Source organism: Juglans regia, chromosome 3 (assembly GCF_001411555.2).
Source record: "Juglans regia cultivar Chandler chromosome 3, Walnut 2.0, whole genome shotgun sequence".
NCBI lineage: Eukaryota > Viridiplantae > Streptophyta > Magnoliopsida > Fagales > Juglandaceae > Juglans > Juglans regia.
In genome coordinates, this window is record NC_049903.1 from 4,350,217 (window position 1) to 4,365,495 (window position 15,279).

General features: G+C 34.9%; 2 protein-coding genes across 3 annotated transcripts; one reads left to right on the forward strand and one right to left on the reverse strand.

The window, feature by feature from the left end:
• The first annotated feature begins 646 nt into the window (after window positions 1–646).
• Window positions 647–5,566, forward strand: LOC109011605 (nudix hydrolase 16, mitochondrial-like). 2 transcript variants are annotated; one of them, XM_035688841.1, is made up of 5 exons: window positions 647–923; window positions 1,135–1,249; window positions 3,586–3,669; window positions 4,959–5,312; window positions 5,424–5,566. In XM_035688841.1, exons 1-4 carry the CDS (start codon window positions 853–855, stop codon window positions 5,274–5,276), a joined length of 588 nt encoding a protein of 195 aa, XP_035544734.1. In that variant the 5' UTR covers window positions 647–852; the 3' UTR covers window positions 5,277–5,312; window positions 5,424–5,566. The 2 variants fall into 2 exon arrangements, with proteins under 2 accessions (XP_035544734.1, XP_035544735.1); XM_035688842.1 differs by lacking the exon at window positions 5,424–5,566 and having other exon boundaries at window positions 4,959–5,360.
• A 7,927-nt stretch (window positions 5,567–13,493) lies between these two features.
• On the reverse strand, window positions 13,494–14,390 carry LOC108982222 (sigma factor binding protein 1, chloroplastic-like). The gene has a single exon (XM_018953528.2). The coding sequence runs from the start codon at window positions 14,138–14,140 to the stop codon at window positions 13,685–13,687; it is 456 nt and encodes a 151-aa protein (XP_018809073.1). The 5' UTR covers window positions 14,141–14,390; the 3' UTR covers window positions 13,494–13,684.
• Between the last annotated feature and the right edge of the window lie 889 nt (window positions 14,391–15,279).

The following is a 15,279-nucleotide window of genomic DNA, read 5'->3' on the forward strand; positions in this document are numbered from 1 at the left end:
ATTTCTTATATTTTACTCGTAGATTTAAAAAAGTTTTAAGGATGGTAACCAAAGTTACCAAACCAGCAGTTTTGAAATCAATCAAGTGCTTCTCTCTTTGTTCAAATGAAAAATTCTAAATATAAGTTCCACACCTTGTACACCTATTTAAAAACATGTGATTTTATTTTTTTATCCTCATATTTCATATTGAATTCAATATGAAATATGAGGATAAAAAAGTAAAATCACATGTTTTTAAATAGGTGTGTAAGGTGTGAGACTTCTGTGTAGCACAACTCTTGTTCAAATACCCTGCAATCAAAAAAAGAGGGAGTTTCTAAAATTCTTGAAAAACATTGAATGATTTCCATTTCCCATTGTGAGTCGTGACCGGCCACCGTTTGTGCCGGTTGACAAGCTCGCTACAAATACAGTTCCATTTCATTAGGAGTTCAATTCCCAGGGAAAGAGGGGAATTCATTTCAGAGTAATACTACATACAGTCGTGGAATGCGCAAACGCCATGCAGTCGCTTTGAAAAAGAGTGGGGTCTATTATTAAAAAATTAATTTTTTTTCAGGTGAGTCCCTTATTTATTCACTTTTTTCAAAGCGACTGCACGGCGACTGCACGCTCACGACTGCAAGTATCATTTCTCTTCATTTCATAAGGAAAGAAAGAAGAGAAATAAAAGAGGCACTGGTATTGAAATTTGAATGTGCAGTAGCAGTACTGGCGTGGTGTGTCCTGATTGACTAGCCATGCGTATTCCGGTTTTGGAATCGCAATGGGAAATGGACATGGAAGGTTGTCGTTGTAGTAACTAAGAGGCAAAGGAAAGCGGACCCACCGGCGCCAATATTCCGCAAAATGTCAGAATTGGTGGCTCGCACCGGTCGCCATCAGCAGCGCTACAACGAAGGTTGCCGCCTCGTCGCCGGGTATTTCTTCTCTCTGTCTCTGTGTCGCTTTCTTTTCTTTTTCTTAATCCAATATTTTTTGCGGAATGCCAAATCCCAAAATCAATAAATTCCCAATGTCAATCTGGAGAAAATCGTTACCTTTGGGGATAATTAACTATTTTTTTAGCGAAGAATTAGTTTTTGGAGTGTTTCGACAAGTTGTTGAGTAGAAGATTGATTGGATTGGCAGGTGTGTTCCTTTCAAGGATACCAATGGTATTGGAAGTAGTGATGGAACGTCTAAGAAGGATGTGGAGGTACTAATGATCAACTCAACTAGTGGACCTGGTCTTCTATTTCCGAAGGTATTTAATGAACACTTATGTTTTTTGGTGATTATTTTCATGATCATAGATTATGTTTTCATCAGTATCTTGCTCTATTATATTTAGTCTACCAAGTCACGACTAGCCTTTTTTTAATAAAAAATACTTGGGATTTTTGGGCCTTCATCACTAAAGTTACTATTGTCTTCTCGGTTGTCCATATATGTGTGTATATTTATATACATGTATGTAGATTCTAGTTGTTGTTGTTGTTGTTTTTTTTTTTTTTTTTTTTAAAGTAGAACAAACTTCATTCATTCATAACGGGACATTACAATTTTAACCTGCAACATATAGAATACAAGCCAACTAATGCTTTTAAGGCTATCAAATACACAAATTTCTTTGTGACTAACAGGATTAGAACTGTAACTCTCTACAGACAAACTGTCTAAGAGACAACAATCTATCCTAAGACAAATTTAACAAATTCCACATTCTGTCCTAAGACAAAATTTTACAACCCCACACTCTGTCCAAGACGGAGCAGAGGACACACTTTATAGACAAAATCCAAGAGACTATGGTTTTTTTTTTTTAAACTTAAAACAAAAGAAATAACAAAAAACGTAAAAGATACATGGGAAAATAGCGTATTACAGCTTGGAAAGCTATAGATTCATATTTTCAACCTTAGAGGAAATTAAAAAATACAAACACCAAGATTGTAGTGGGAGGGACACACGCCACCCTGGAAATACGGCGGAACGTTAGGTCTGAAGAAACCAATGGCCCTGGTCCCAGAAAAGCCGTGCATGACAGCGATAGAACTCTCCTTGTGGTGGCGCGTGGATGTCACGCGCGCACTTTGGGCCTCACGTGTAGCTCACGTGCTGCTCCATTCAACAAGATTCTTAATCCGTCTGAAAGATCGGCGCCTTGGAAATCTTGTGGTGGTCGCTGGCTCCGGTGAACAACAAATATGCATTTCGTCCTACTGTCAACGAAAAAACAAAGAAAACCAGAAAATAAAAGAAAAACTAGAGAGAGGAGGGAGGAGGGAGAGAGGGGCCAAAGCTCCAACCCCCCTCCTCTGGTCTAGGTTTTTGAAGGGTGGGGGTTTAGATTGTAGAGAGAAAAGGGAGAGAGCTTTAGGGTTTTTTCGGATCCTTCTAGTTGTTGTTGTCTAAAGAGTAAAACTATCAAACGATGCATTCTATTGTATTTATATGGTCTGGGAACTTCAATTGATCGAACATAAACTTTATATGGTCTGGGAACTTCCTAGATAAGCTATGATCAAACATCCATGCTGCACCTATTAAACACGACCCTTGCATCTTTGCTTTTGAGCCTTGTTGCTTCATGTAATCGAGTGCATCCCATTTTTCATCAGTCTCCACTGTTCGAAATTAACTCTTTCTCGTGATTTATGATTGGAAGAATCTGTTTGACCACACCTTTCAGAGAAAAGGTCTATCTCTAGTTTTGGGTTTGGACATGCATGCCTACCTCTTTCCTTGGGCCTTAAGCTTCCAGATTCCTGTTATAAATATAGAAATTATTTTGCCGAACATATGCAAGGATTCATGTTTATTATGAAACATAGTACCTCATCTACAAAATACTTTCCATTAGAGAAAAGACTAGATAGATTTATGTTACCTCCAGTTTTGCACCTCGCTTGCTCCAGCCGATCTTGCAAGGTGTTGGGTACTTCTTTGTGTTCAACCTTAGATTCACAACCATCATTTTGCATAATAGTTTTGCTATTATCATTGTCAACTATCACATCACATATCTTTCGATTTGAAGATATTTCGTCCCCACGGGCATTCCTTTTCCTTAAGTGCTATCAATAGTCTTCTAAGATCCAATGATCGCACAAGAAATTTCTCTTTATCCTCCCTGGTTATCTCGCCCTCTTCATAGGTAAGTGCCGCATCATCCAAAACTTTTTCAGCCTCCTCATTCACATCATTCTCGGCCTTCACCAAATTTACTGCATGCCTTTTATGGTATTGCTTTTCTTTGTCCATCGTGTGTAACACTTACCTGGACCTAGCTTTGCATAATGCTTTGTCCCTTTAGTAAGAGGGATCTCATTAGGAAATTATTCTTTTCTATCCTTATGCAGGAGCCTCTCTCTCTCTCTCTCAAAACTGAACGCCAAATAGTTTTTTATGCTTGGAAGATCGCCAAGTCTTACTGTTCAATAGATATTTGTTTATCAAATTTTATATAATCAAGATTCAAGCAGTAATGTATGTGTAATCCACAGTAAAATGTGGACGTGAGTGGTGATTGATGATTTGTAACAGACCCAGTTGTTATATGCATTTTGTATTTTAAGTGCTGTTATTTGCTTCTTGTAGGGTGGCTGGGAGAACGATGAGACAGTTGAGGAGGCGGCAAAACGTGAAGCTTTAGAAGAGGCTGGAGTTCGAGGGGATTTAATGGTATGGATAAACTGCTTTGTTTTCTTTTGCTCTATAAATGCTCTTGCTATTTAGGGGGGCAAAAGCTATTGTAATTTATTAAGATGATCATGTGCGTGGATATGCATGATTGTGCACACGTGTTAGTGTAAATGAGTTGATGTTGGCAGTAGCATTAGAAGATAAAACTCATGCAATGCTACTTTTCTTGCCTGACATGTCCTGACATTGGCATTTTCTTCTGTCTGCTTTGTGGTCTCTCAATGCCACACCTGCTCTGTTGTGATAGCCCCTCCCTGATTCTTGGTTGTATATTCAGTTGACCCTCATGTTACCCAATGGGAGGTAGAATTGTTGTCCAAGGGTGGAACAAATACCTTAATTATTTAGATGTTGCATAAACCTTCTAGTCTTATATTTAGTTTGTTGGGATTGCCTGTTAACAGTGCAATTGCTTTCTTTTAGGCCTTGTTTGTTTTCGCAGATGAGATGGAGATGAGTTGAGATAAAAGTTGAAAGTTGAATAAAATATTGTTAGAATATATATATTTTTAATATTATTTTTGTTTTGAAATTTGAAAAAATTGAATTGTTTATTTTATTTTATGTGAGAATTTGCGAAAGTTGTAATAATTAGATGAGATAAGATGAAAAGTTTTGTAATAGCGGATGAGGCCTTAAACTCTCAATTCTGTTCTCTCCTTCATCTTTGTATCCTTTTACTAATTATTCTTCTTCTGCTGCTGAAAGATTTGGTTGGGTAGGACCCGACCAAATCTACCTTCTTATTGATCTGGTTCATGTTATTTGGTAGTTTTTTATTGTTACAGTAGATATAGATGATTGTTTCACTTATGTCAATTTGTGAAGTTTTATTTTTTAAAAATATTTACTAATATCCCATTGCCTTAAGTTGAATATGACTTATGGTCTGAACGCCTCAGAATTTCAAGTGATGTTAATTGAATGAGGTGGATTTCAATCATAGTTGTGGGTCTTTTAGTGTGCATGTGTTGTTATACAATAATAAGTCTACTTGTACTTGGGAATTTTTTTATTTTTGCTAAATAATGAAAAGAACTGGTCTTCTATGTTTACATAAATAATAAATGACCTTGTTGATTTCTTCTTGACTGTTTTTCCTGCTCTTTCGTACTGCTAAAAGTAAGTTTTGAAATCAATCAAGTGCTTCTCTCTTCGTTCAAATACCCTACAATCAAAACAGAGGGAGTTTCTAAAATTTTTTAAAAACATTGATTGATTTCCTTTCGTGCAATTTTTGGCCTAAAAAAGTTATGTCTTTATATCAGCATTTTCTCGGCTACTACATCTTCAAGAGCAAAACCCTACAAGATGAATTTAGCCCGGAAGGTATGTGCAAAGCTGCCATGTACGCTTTGCTTGTGACAGAGGAGCTGCAGTCTTGGCCAGAACAGAGCACTCGCCAGAGACATTGGCTAACAATCCCTGAAGCAAAGAAGCGCTGCCAGTATCAGTGGATGCGAGAAACCCTTGAGGAAGGTTTCTCAAAGTGGCATGCAGATCGAATATCAAGCAATTTGAAAAAAGAGAACCATGTAGTTTCACCTGATTCTGAATCAGAATTGATGAAGAAGGCACCTGTCTGAATTGATATTGGTGCATTTCTTTTCCTTCAAATTTAGGTATTGCCTTCTTTATCTGAAAATTCTGAGTTCCTTTTTCTTTTTTCCTTCTCTTTTTAAATACTTTTCTCTCCTTTTTTTTTTTTTTTTTTATACGGATCTTCATCTCAGGAACTCTCATGTTACTGACTTCTTGGTGTATAAAGGATTTAGGCAGTCATTTTAAAGAGACCCAATAGTCGTTTAGGCAATGGCATACAGAGAAGCGTCAGTGGTTTTAAATTTCACGCTTCCTACATGGTGATGCTCCAAACTTGAACAGAAATTTGCTTTTATATATATATATATATATATTGGAGCCATAATTTGTTCTCTCTTTGTAACTTCTCGCAAGTTGATAGTTTCATGCACACTATCTATAGCAATATTGGCATCCAGAAGCTCCGTCAAGGTGAAATGTGCAAACTCAGCCGCGCATGTTCATAGGCCATGTTTCTATAAATATTGGCTCGGGCCTCATTGTCCTCTGCGATCTCAGCTTGAAAAATAAAATAACTGGCATATATACAAAAACCAGCCTTTTTTAAGAGTTTGTATATATATAGCATCTTCAATGTTTTATAAAATAAGCGAATGATATTTTCTCTTCTTTTTTTTTTTTTCCTTGGATCTTCTTGTGTCTAACCATATGGTATTTTTTATATACGTTTTGTTATTCATTATCCTCACATACCATATATAATATATTTTTTTTTTATTCTTTCTAAACTAATTGAATTTTTCTACTCATCATCTATATATCACATTTTTTGTAAGAAAAAAAAATTAAAAATTAAAAAATTATGTGTGGTGTATAGTGTGAGAATGATGAATAGAAATTTTCTTGTCATATATCCTAAGTAGACAAAGTTGGTATAAATTTCTTGAAAGTCGTAGTGTACCAATTAATTACCCTAATTAATAATTTCGTTTGCTCCATTTAATTTTTCATATGGATTTCTTCAGGGACAGGTCAAAACAAATACATAATGATATTTTTGTAAAAATCTAAACATTGATTCAAAAACTTTAAACTGTTAGATATTAATTTGGTTAAACGTTTAACCCTCAAAATCATAACGTTTCCCTACATTTTTTAATCTGACATCCACGACGGACGACGGTTTACTCTATCGACACTGATCTAGCGGTAGTCTTTTTCTTTTGGCAGCTTCATTCATTTATCAGTATTCAATGACTTAACATCATGCATATACATAATATTAAGATATTTTAATCCAGCCTATAAGTAGCCTTTCTCTGTAACTTGAATTCGTGATGTGGTCTCTACTATGATACTAATTATTAAAGATTCAATCGTTAATTCAAAAGCCTTAAAATTGTTAGATACCTTTAATCCTGATCATCCTAACAATTTCATTGTGAGAAACCAGAGTAAATACGGGCCTCTAGTTTTGCATCCCGCATGACGTATTTCGAAAAGAATAAATCTTCTTCACACACTACTGTGTGAAGAAGCCCCAGCACACCTAACGTGCTAGGGTGAAAAAAAAAAAATTATGAAAGGTGTGATGCGACTTCCGACTGATGCGCAGCACAACCCTTTCGAAAAATCATTCGTTTATTTTATTAACAAGAGAGATGCCTTCCTGATCAATTGTGGAAGTAGAAAGATGCAACATGTGTGCGTTCTGGTACAATGGGTTCCCACCATTTCTTAAATGAAAAGATGGTTACCAAACTCATCTAAACTAGCTATCTTGTCATTTAAATTTTTTCTTATGATTTGGGGGAGAAAGAGAGATAAAACAGCTGGTCTTGATGTTGATGGAGCCCAAGCCTGATCGCTAAAGTTTCCATTAATATCTATAATGCAGTAGCTAGCTAGCTTGGTCGCTAGCTTTGCTCAATCATTGATGGTCAAGTAAAAAGAATAGGGAAAAAACATATCCAAAAAGAAGTCTTGCGAGAGGTCAATCACCAAGCATGCAGAATGCTGAGACGTATGGATTCGAAGATGATTTGAGATGAGTTGAGATGAGTTGAGATGGATTGTAAATAGTAATGAGATGAATTATAAATAGTAGTGAGATTTATGAGTTAAAGTTATTGAATAGTAATAAATAGTAGTAAGATGAGTTGAGATGAGCTGAGATGAACTGAGATGACTTGCGAATCCAAACTGTGCCTTAAGTTGCCACTGATCCAAACTTGCATCTGTCCAAATGTCCTGCCCACGAGTTGGAAAAACTGTTTGCAAAATAGTCATCATTGAATATGACAGCCCGGAAAAATTAGCAAGCAAAGTCGATCTATATATATATATATATATATAAATACTGCTAGAGTCACCGTTGATTTAGTATGTGTTTTTTAATGTGTTTGTTTTACAATTATTTTTTATAGAAATTTTTTAAATATTTAAATAAAATAAAATAAAATAATAATATTATTAAAAAACACTTCCTTAATCATGAAGTAAAAAAAATTATTAAAAAATACTTCCTTAATCACGAAGTAAAATAAAAAAATAATTTTTTTTACTTCATGATTAAGAAAATATTCTTTAATAATATTATAAATTTTTTTTAAAATATTTAAAATTATTAAAAAAATTTATATTAAAATAATTATAAAAAAATTACATCAAAAAACACTTGATAGAGCCCGCGGTGACTCCCAACAAGTGGTGGCTCTATCATTTTCCATATATATATATATATATATATATATGTAGCTACCTCTAGGCCAGGTTCGTAGTGGCAGCTCATGAAGTTCTGTTATCACTCTTCGTCATTATAGTTTCACTTTCACTGATCTTGAATTTCTTCAAATTAAGTACTTTATAACGTAAAATTATTTCCTCGAGATGCTTTCTCCAAACACAAACTTACAAGAAAAGAGAACTTGTCTTTAATTGCTTTGATTTCTTCCCACGACAAACCGCCCAAAACCACACGACAGTTTTTTGGCTTAAGTCTTGATGACCATCGAATTTCAAGGGCTTTAATTCTAACCCTACGTTCCGGCCGCGTACGTACATGGGGTATAACTATGTACTGCATGCCCGCAATTATGCAAAATATATATATATATATATATATATATATATACACAGTTATGCTTCTAAACGGTCGGCTTGATATTAGAAAGAAAGCAACCCTCATTTCATCTATTGCTACATCAGAAATCACACAATAATCTCAATACTCTCACTCACACTGAATAACTAGAAATTTAATTATCCTCCACTTTGCTTCGTCTCTCTGCACTGCTGCCAGAAAACCTCCACAATCAGGAATCTCAAAGTTAAACACCAATCTGATGCCGATCATCCGTTGCCTTCATGGATTTTGCACCACCATCTCTCTTTCGCATCTCTCTCACACGGTTGCCCCTTCTCACAGCTTCAGCCCTGTCATTCCCTCTCCCTCTCGCAGAGCTTTGCATAAGCAATACAGAAAAATGATAACAAAAATTAAATCAACAGCATTGAGATGCAAAAGGAGTCAGACTATAAGCAGTACAAAAAAATGATAACAAAAATTAAATAAATAGAAAGTCTTGCAAATTCTCATAGGATAGGTTTAAAGAAACCCATTATTTAGACTACTCAAATATAGCACGCCATCTTCGTAGATGCTGGAAACTATCTCAAATAGCTTACACGATGTGGGTTGAAAGGAACTCATTTATGGGTCTCTTAAGCATTATTAGTACGAGGAAATCAATACAACAGACCATACTAGAGAGAGACGGAAGTGGGTCACTAGATCAAGAGTCGAGAGGGATGGGAGAGGAGACGAAGCCGTGCTATAGGGATGGGAGAGGGGACGAAGTCATGCGATAGGGGACGAAGGGGTTGAGATGGTGGCAGAGGAATTGACTCCATTTCTACGCGACTGTGCAATCGATTTCAAGTGGGTGCAAATGAAAGGGACTGCTTCTAAGCTGAGAGTGTTTCCAGAGAAATCGATTTCGATGAACATTACTGAGTGGGGGCTACTGCGATGCACTCCATGATAACTTTGGTGGGAAGCCTACGTGTCAATTTACTATTGGCGGGCTGTTAATTGGAGAAAAATGGATGGACCGGTTCTAAGGTATTCTCATACATATATATATATATATATTCAAGGGGTTTAAGAGAAATGCTCTAGCTACGAAAAAAATTCGTAAAAGTAAACTTTTAAATTAATGTAACTTAATATGATACGTTAGATTATAAATTGTAAAATTATTTTTATTGTAAAATAAATCTAACTTATTATATGAAATCATATCAGTTTTGTGAAATCACAACTTATCTCAAAAGTTTTAACTAATGGGAGGATTAGGTAGATTTAATTATTTAATTATTTGTATTATATTATTAACCCCTTCACATGTAGGCCAGACTCCCCTCAATGAGTGGGCCTATTAATACGTGGAATATTTAATTAAATGGAATAGAATGTAAAGTCTGGGTTCGAATTCAGGACCTCTGCTCTGGTACCATGCATGTGAAATCACCACTTGTCTCAAAATAGTGGTGATTTCTCAAGTTTGTGGGATTACTTTTGTAGAATCTTTTTGTAGTTGTAGCACTTCTCATATATTAAACTCATGTCAAAACAAATCTTTACTTGGAATTGCATTGGATCAAGATCACACAAAAGTACTAAATTTTCGATCTCCATCAGTACTCCTCCCCGTATCTATGCTAGCTGCAGGTAATTACTTGATTTGCCTTGCCATCCAAAGTTTTAGAAAACTCCCATTGTAAATGCAGATGATCTAGAGCATGCATGCATGCATTGGGATATCACAAAATTCTAGTACTGGAAGAAAAGTGTTACACGGACTAGGCCGGTTTCTCCCAATGCATGCGTTAAATCATGATCCGCTGCCACAAAAAAAATATGTAGTCATTGAATACAAAAGCAATTGTACTTATATTGATTGATCATAATTTTTATCTTCTAATTAACGACATTATATAAGCTGTAAATGGCATTTCCCGAAATTTAAATTTCAGGAAAATGCTTGAACATATGATCTACATGACTAATTATTCTTCAAAATGATATATATGTTAAGATTAAAAAAATCAAAACTCATTATACTCATTAACCTCTATCATAATTCACCCCATGCAACATGAGAGTTTACCAATCCAAGACGTTTGGGAGAGGGGGGCGGGGGAATCGTCGATCCATAAAATTAATCTCTCTCCATATGCATATATACACATTTTATATATATATATATATATATGAATGCATTTGGATCAAATGACTAATAAGGGCTGGTTTGGTTACACAAAACCAATGTATCTCATCTCATTACAATTTTCTCTAACTTCTACACAAAATATAATAAACAATTCAACTTTTTCAAATTTTAAAATAAAAATAATATTAAAAAATAATATTATAATAATATTTTATTTAACTTTCAACAAAATATCTAATCTCATCTGAACTGCATAACCAAACCAAGCCTAACTCTCCCGGCCACCTCTCATATATGATGTATACGGCCTGCTCCGTCTTTATATATTAGAGACAGTCCATCCAAAGGATCAGATAAAGCTTCAAATTAGCTCTCTCAGAAGGAAGAGGAATATATACATGCAGGTTACTTGGCCCTCTCTCTCTCTAGGATTTGGACGGTACCCGATCGAATTAATTAAATATAGATCTCTCTAGATCTAGCTCTCACACACGCACACCCGAAATTAATCTGAATAGTGAATTAATAATGAATAGCAATCCTGATTGATCAAGCTGCATGATTATGCCAGAGATAGAAACATCATCTAACAAATCCAGGCCAATGATCTCAATAATTAATGATCCGATCCTCGCGCAGTACGTATAGGATGATCATGATCTGTACGTGTATATATGTGTGTGTACCAATGAAACTTGCTAATATAAATATACGATCGATCTTCGCGAGTACCACACTAGTTTTATATATATATATATATATATATATATATATATATATATCAAACAGCGCTGGCCGCCTGCTGGCAGGGTATGTTCATCGCCCTCGCTCCCTCGTGTGAAAGAAAAGAATCTTTTTCAAACAATCACTATTATCATCACAACAAGCCAAAACTAAGTTTGGAAAATGAACCCTAGAAACTATTCAAACCACAAAACCTTATAAATACAAAAACCTGTCTTTTTATCCTATAATATGTACGGCAACCTGCAAATCAGGCCAATATATATATATATATATATATATAGTACGTACTAGCTGACACGGGAAGGCGGAAGCAGACACGACTAATATATAGTAATTACATACATACATGCATGTGATGCATGCGTTACCTAGCCTCGTCGTCATACGGCTATATATATAGGGGAGTCGGGGACTAAAAACATGTATTTCACCATCTGGTATTGTCACATTCGAGCTTTAATTGAACATGAGCCAGTTATAAATTCTTCTGTGCGTGCTTCACAGAAAATGCGACACACATAATCCAGCTGCTTGCATGCTACCTTCTAACAGCATTTTGAGACCTCCGACTCCCAACACGCGCGTGTAAAAAAGCAATAGTTTTGGTACATATAATTATTTTCTTTCCTCGTGATTGTCATGGCAATATGGGATTAGTTTTCTGTGATATATAGTTCCATTTCAACTGCAGGGCGGAACTGTGTTGTAGATTGCAAAATTAATTAGTCTTATATATTGTAAAATTACAATTTTAAGTGTAAATATTCTAAAAATATTTAAGATTGCCCCCAACACTCAAACACACATTATATCACTCAAATATCCTTAAATCTATTAACATAATAGCTTTGATTTGACATTTCTATTTCTCTTTATTTGCCTTTGGTATGCATTATGCAGTTTGTTTAATTTCATATCAATGATATTATATAAGTTTTTCTTATCTTTCTGAGCTTACATAGTTACATGATTTTTTAATTTGTTTTTCCATCTGGGTCATTCTCGACTTCATTGAGTTTCTTGCCTATCATATGTACATAATCTTCCTTTACAACTTTTAAGATGTTTTTAACCACATATTAATCAGTTAACTAGGTAGAAGTTTCAATAGAGTTTATCTAATAGTTAAAACAAATCTTTAAAATTCTTACATATGAGAGGCAGCAGATTTATCTAGCTAGATGATTGATGAGATGTTTCTAGATAGACAGAGTATGTGAAGAATTTATTAGTTATTCACATGATTTTTTTGTTTGTTTATTAATAGTAATACAATTATACAATAAAAATCTTAACGACTTTATATTATTAGATACTTTTTCAGGTTTATTCTTGATCTATAAATTTTTCTTAAAGTTTAGAAAAATATGAGTAAACCGATAACAATTATATAATTTTATGACATATGATTATTTTTTATATTATTAGATTCTTTTTCAGGTTTACTCTTAATCTATAAATTTTTCTTAAAATTTAGAAAAATATGAGTAAGCTAGTCGAGAATAACTGTATAATTTTATGATGTATGATTATTTTTTACATATAGTCACATGGAAAGAGTACATATTACTTATACTGACATATACTACACACTTTGCCAATCGCCTCCAAACACCAAATCCTAGTTATGCCATTGATTTCAAGGAATAAGTACTAGTGTTGTGTTTGTTTATCCTATGAAGGATTAAGTGCGCGACCGTACTTCCATTCTCGTGAGATGCTTAAAAGTTGTACAAAGTAATTTAACTTCGTCATTATAAAATTAACCTTCCTTTATGAAACAATCTAGGAAAATAAATTCGAACCGCTAATTTTCGCTCTCCTTTTCTAACCAGATCATTTTGCACGTACCAGTATATATATATATATATATATATATATATATATATATATATATAGTACCACCACTGATAAACGACCGGATCACTAAGCTATTTCATATCAAAGCATAAAGCTTAGTACGTTAATTAATTAGCTATGTTTTGGATTCATGGCTAGTTTTTTTTTTTTTTTTTCTCCCCTGCAAGAACTGCTGCTCCTATGACTGAACGATTTTTCCGTACTTGTCTTAGCTAGCAATATTTTCAAGTAACCTGGGTTCCAAATTCGCCTCTTGCACTTTCACCACAAATTTTAGCTTCAGTTTCAGCTCCCATCCAATTAGTTCTTTATGATCTCTACAGTATTACTCCCGGATTAGCACTTAAACCCTTGGAATTAGGAAGACAGAATATTTAAGCTACGACCGAAGCAAACCGGAAGCCATTAGTGGCCAAGATAGAGTACTTGTATCCCTGGGTTATTAGATATTTTTACCCAAACAAGGTTAAATACAAAGAGTCAAACATGACATACGGCCTCCAATTACGTACAACATACAAGCTAGAGAGAACACATATACACCATATAATAATTATTATTGTAGCTAGTTCTCAGGGAGCTTACTCAATTCACACATCTGGATCCAGGCTTCAAACCACATCAACTTGAGGGGATTCATAGAACACACTTGAGGGCAAGAACGACGTCCCGGCGGCCGGCAGATTCTCTATCGTCTGCAGGGGAGTGAAAACATCATCATCATCGTACGGATCGAACTGGTAACCCGAACTCTCCGTCTGCTCTTGACCGAGGTCAACTACTGGAGCCTCCGGCGAATAATCATCGCTGCCGGCCTTCATGACCGGACCAGGAACCGTTTGATGACCGCCGACATCGTTATCGGTGCATAAAAACTTGGTGGGGACCGGAAACTCGGCGTCCTGGCCAGTGAGCTCTTGGACCAAGGCCCTAAATTGGGAGGCACTGGTCTTGACCTTCATGGGATTGGAGATATACACCACCTTGATAGGCTTAAAATTCTTCTTGGATTTGGTCTTTTTGGCAGCTTTTCTCTGATGCACGCTGATTGGTAGATTATTGTCCATTGTTGATTGCAGGTGGAGGTTAAAAATACAAAACACTAGTGCTCGAGGCTCAAAAGGATAATATTTTTTTTTTGCATGAAACAACGACTGGGTATATAATTTGTGAGCTAGCTAGGGAGCTCCTCTCTCTCTCTCTCTCAGCATAAGCAGGTTTCGGAGAAAGAAAATGGTGAGACTCGTGTGAAAGATAATTGGTGGGAAATTAATGAAAGGGTAGAGAGAATGAAAGTGGTTGAACTAGTTGCTATTCCCAAAAGAGAGCCAACCACGACAGCGCGTGAACCGACAAGATGTATTATAAGATTTGATCGGCTGTCCACGCGCTTAAAGGTGACAGTACTGGAAGGGATCGAGTGTTCACGGCTGTAGCTGATTTCCGTGTCATCAGCAGTACAGCAATCGAAGCCTTGATATGCAGATGATAATTCTAGAGCGCGGCCATATGATCATATCCGAAATCCGGATAGATTCCGTGGCGTCATCGCTTGCCGACATGATAACGTCATAGTACTCAAAGTGGTTTCTGGGATGAGCTGGCTTGAATTCGATGCTCATCCGATTTCCCGAGCGGGTAAAATCTCAGGAACATCAGCCGCACCATATATCTTACATAAATATTATAATGTTTATAGGAATGAAATAAGATGGAATAAAAAATTTATAAATATTAATAAAATAATTTATAAATAATAATAAAATAAGTTGAACTTTTTATAAAATTTAAAAAATAAGAAAAAAAATTAAATAAAAATATTATTTATTTTAAAATCGTAAAAATTTAAATTATTTTTTATGTTTTGTTTAGAAATCTGAAAAAGTTATGATGATTAGGTAATGATTAGATGAAAAATTTAAAAATTTAGAATTGAAAAGTATTTGTGTTTTGATGTTGACAATAGATGAGATGAGTTGAAACCATATGTGAAACCAAACGAGTCGAATACAAGAAGCATTTCAAATCATATAATCATTACAACTTTTTTTAAATTCTCACACAAAATATAATAAACAATTCAATTCATTCAAATTTAAAAATAAAAATAATATTATAATAATATTTTATTAAACTTTTAACTTTCATCTCATCTCATCTTAACTTACTAATCATTAACCCTTTCACTAACTTTCATACAAAATAC

Bases quoted from the DNA above. Each gene is read 5' to 3' on its own strand.
- LOC109011605 (XM_035688841.1), top strand. From the start codon at position 853: ATGTCAGAATTGGTGGCTCGCACCGGTCGCCATCAGCAGCGCTACAAC. The intron at 1,250-3,585 runs GTATTTAATGAA...TGCTTCTTGTAG, and splicing joins CTGGTCTTCTATTTCCGAAG to GGTGGCTGGGAGAACGATGA. The intron at 3,670-4,958 runs GTATGGATAAAC...TCTTTATATCAG, and splicing joins GAGTTCGAGGGGATTTAATG to CATTTTCTCGGCTACTACAT.
- LOC108982222 (XM_018953528.2), bottom strand. From the start codon at position 14,140: ATGGACAATAATCTACCAATCAGCGTGCATCAGAGAAAAGCTGCCAAA.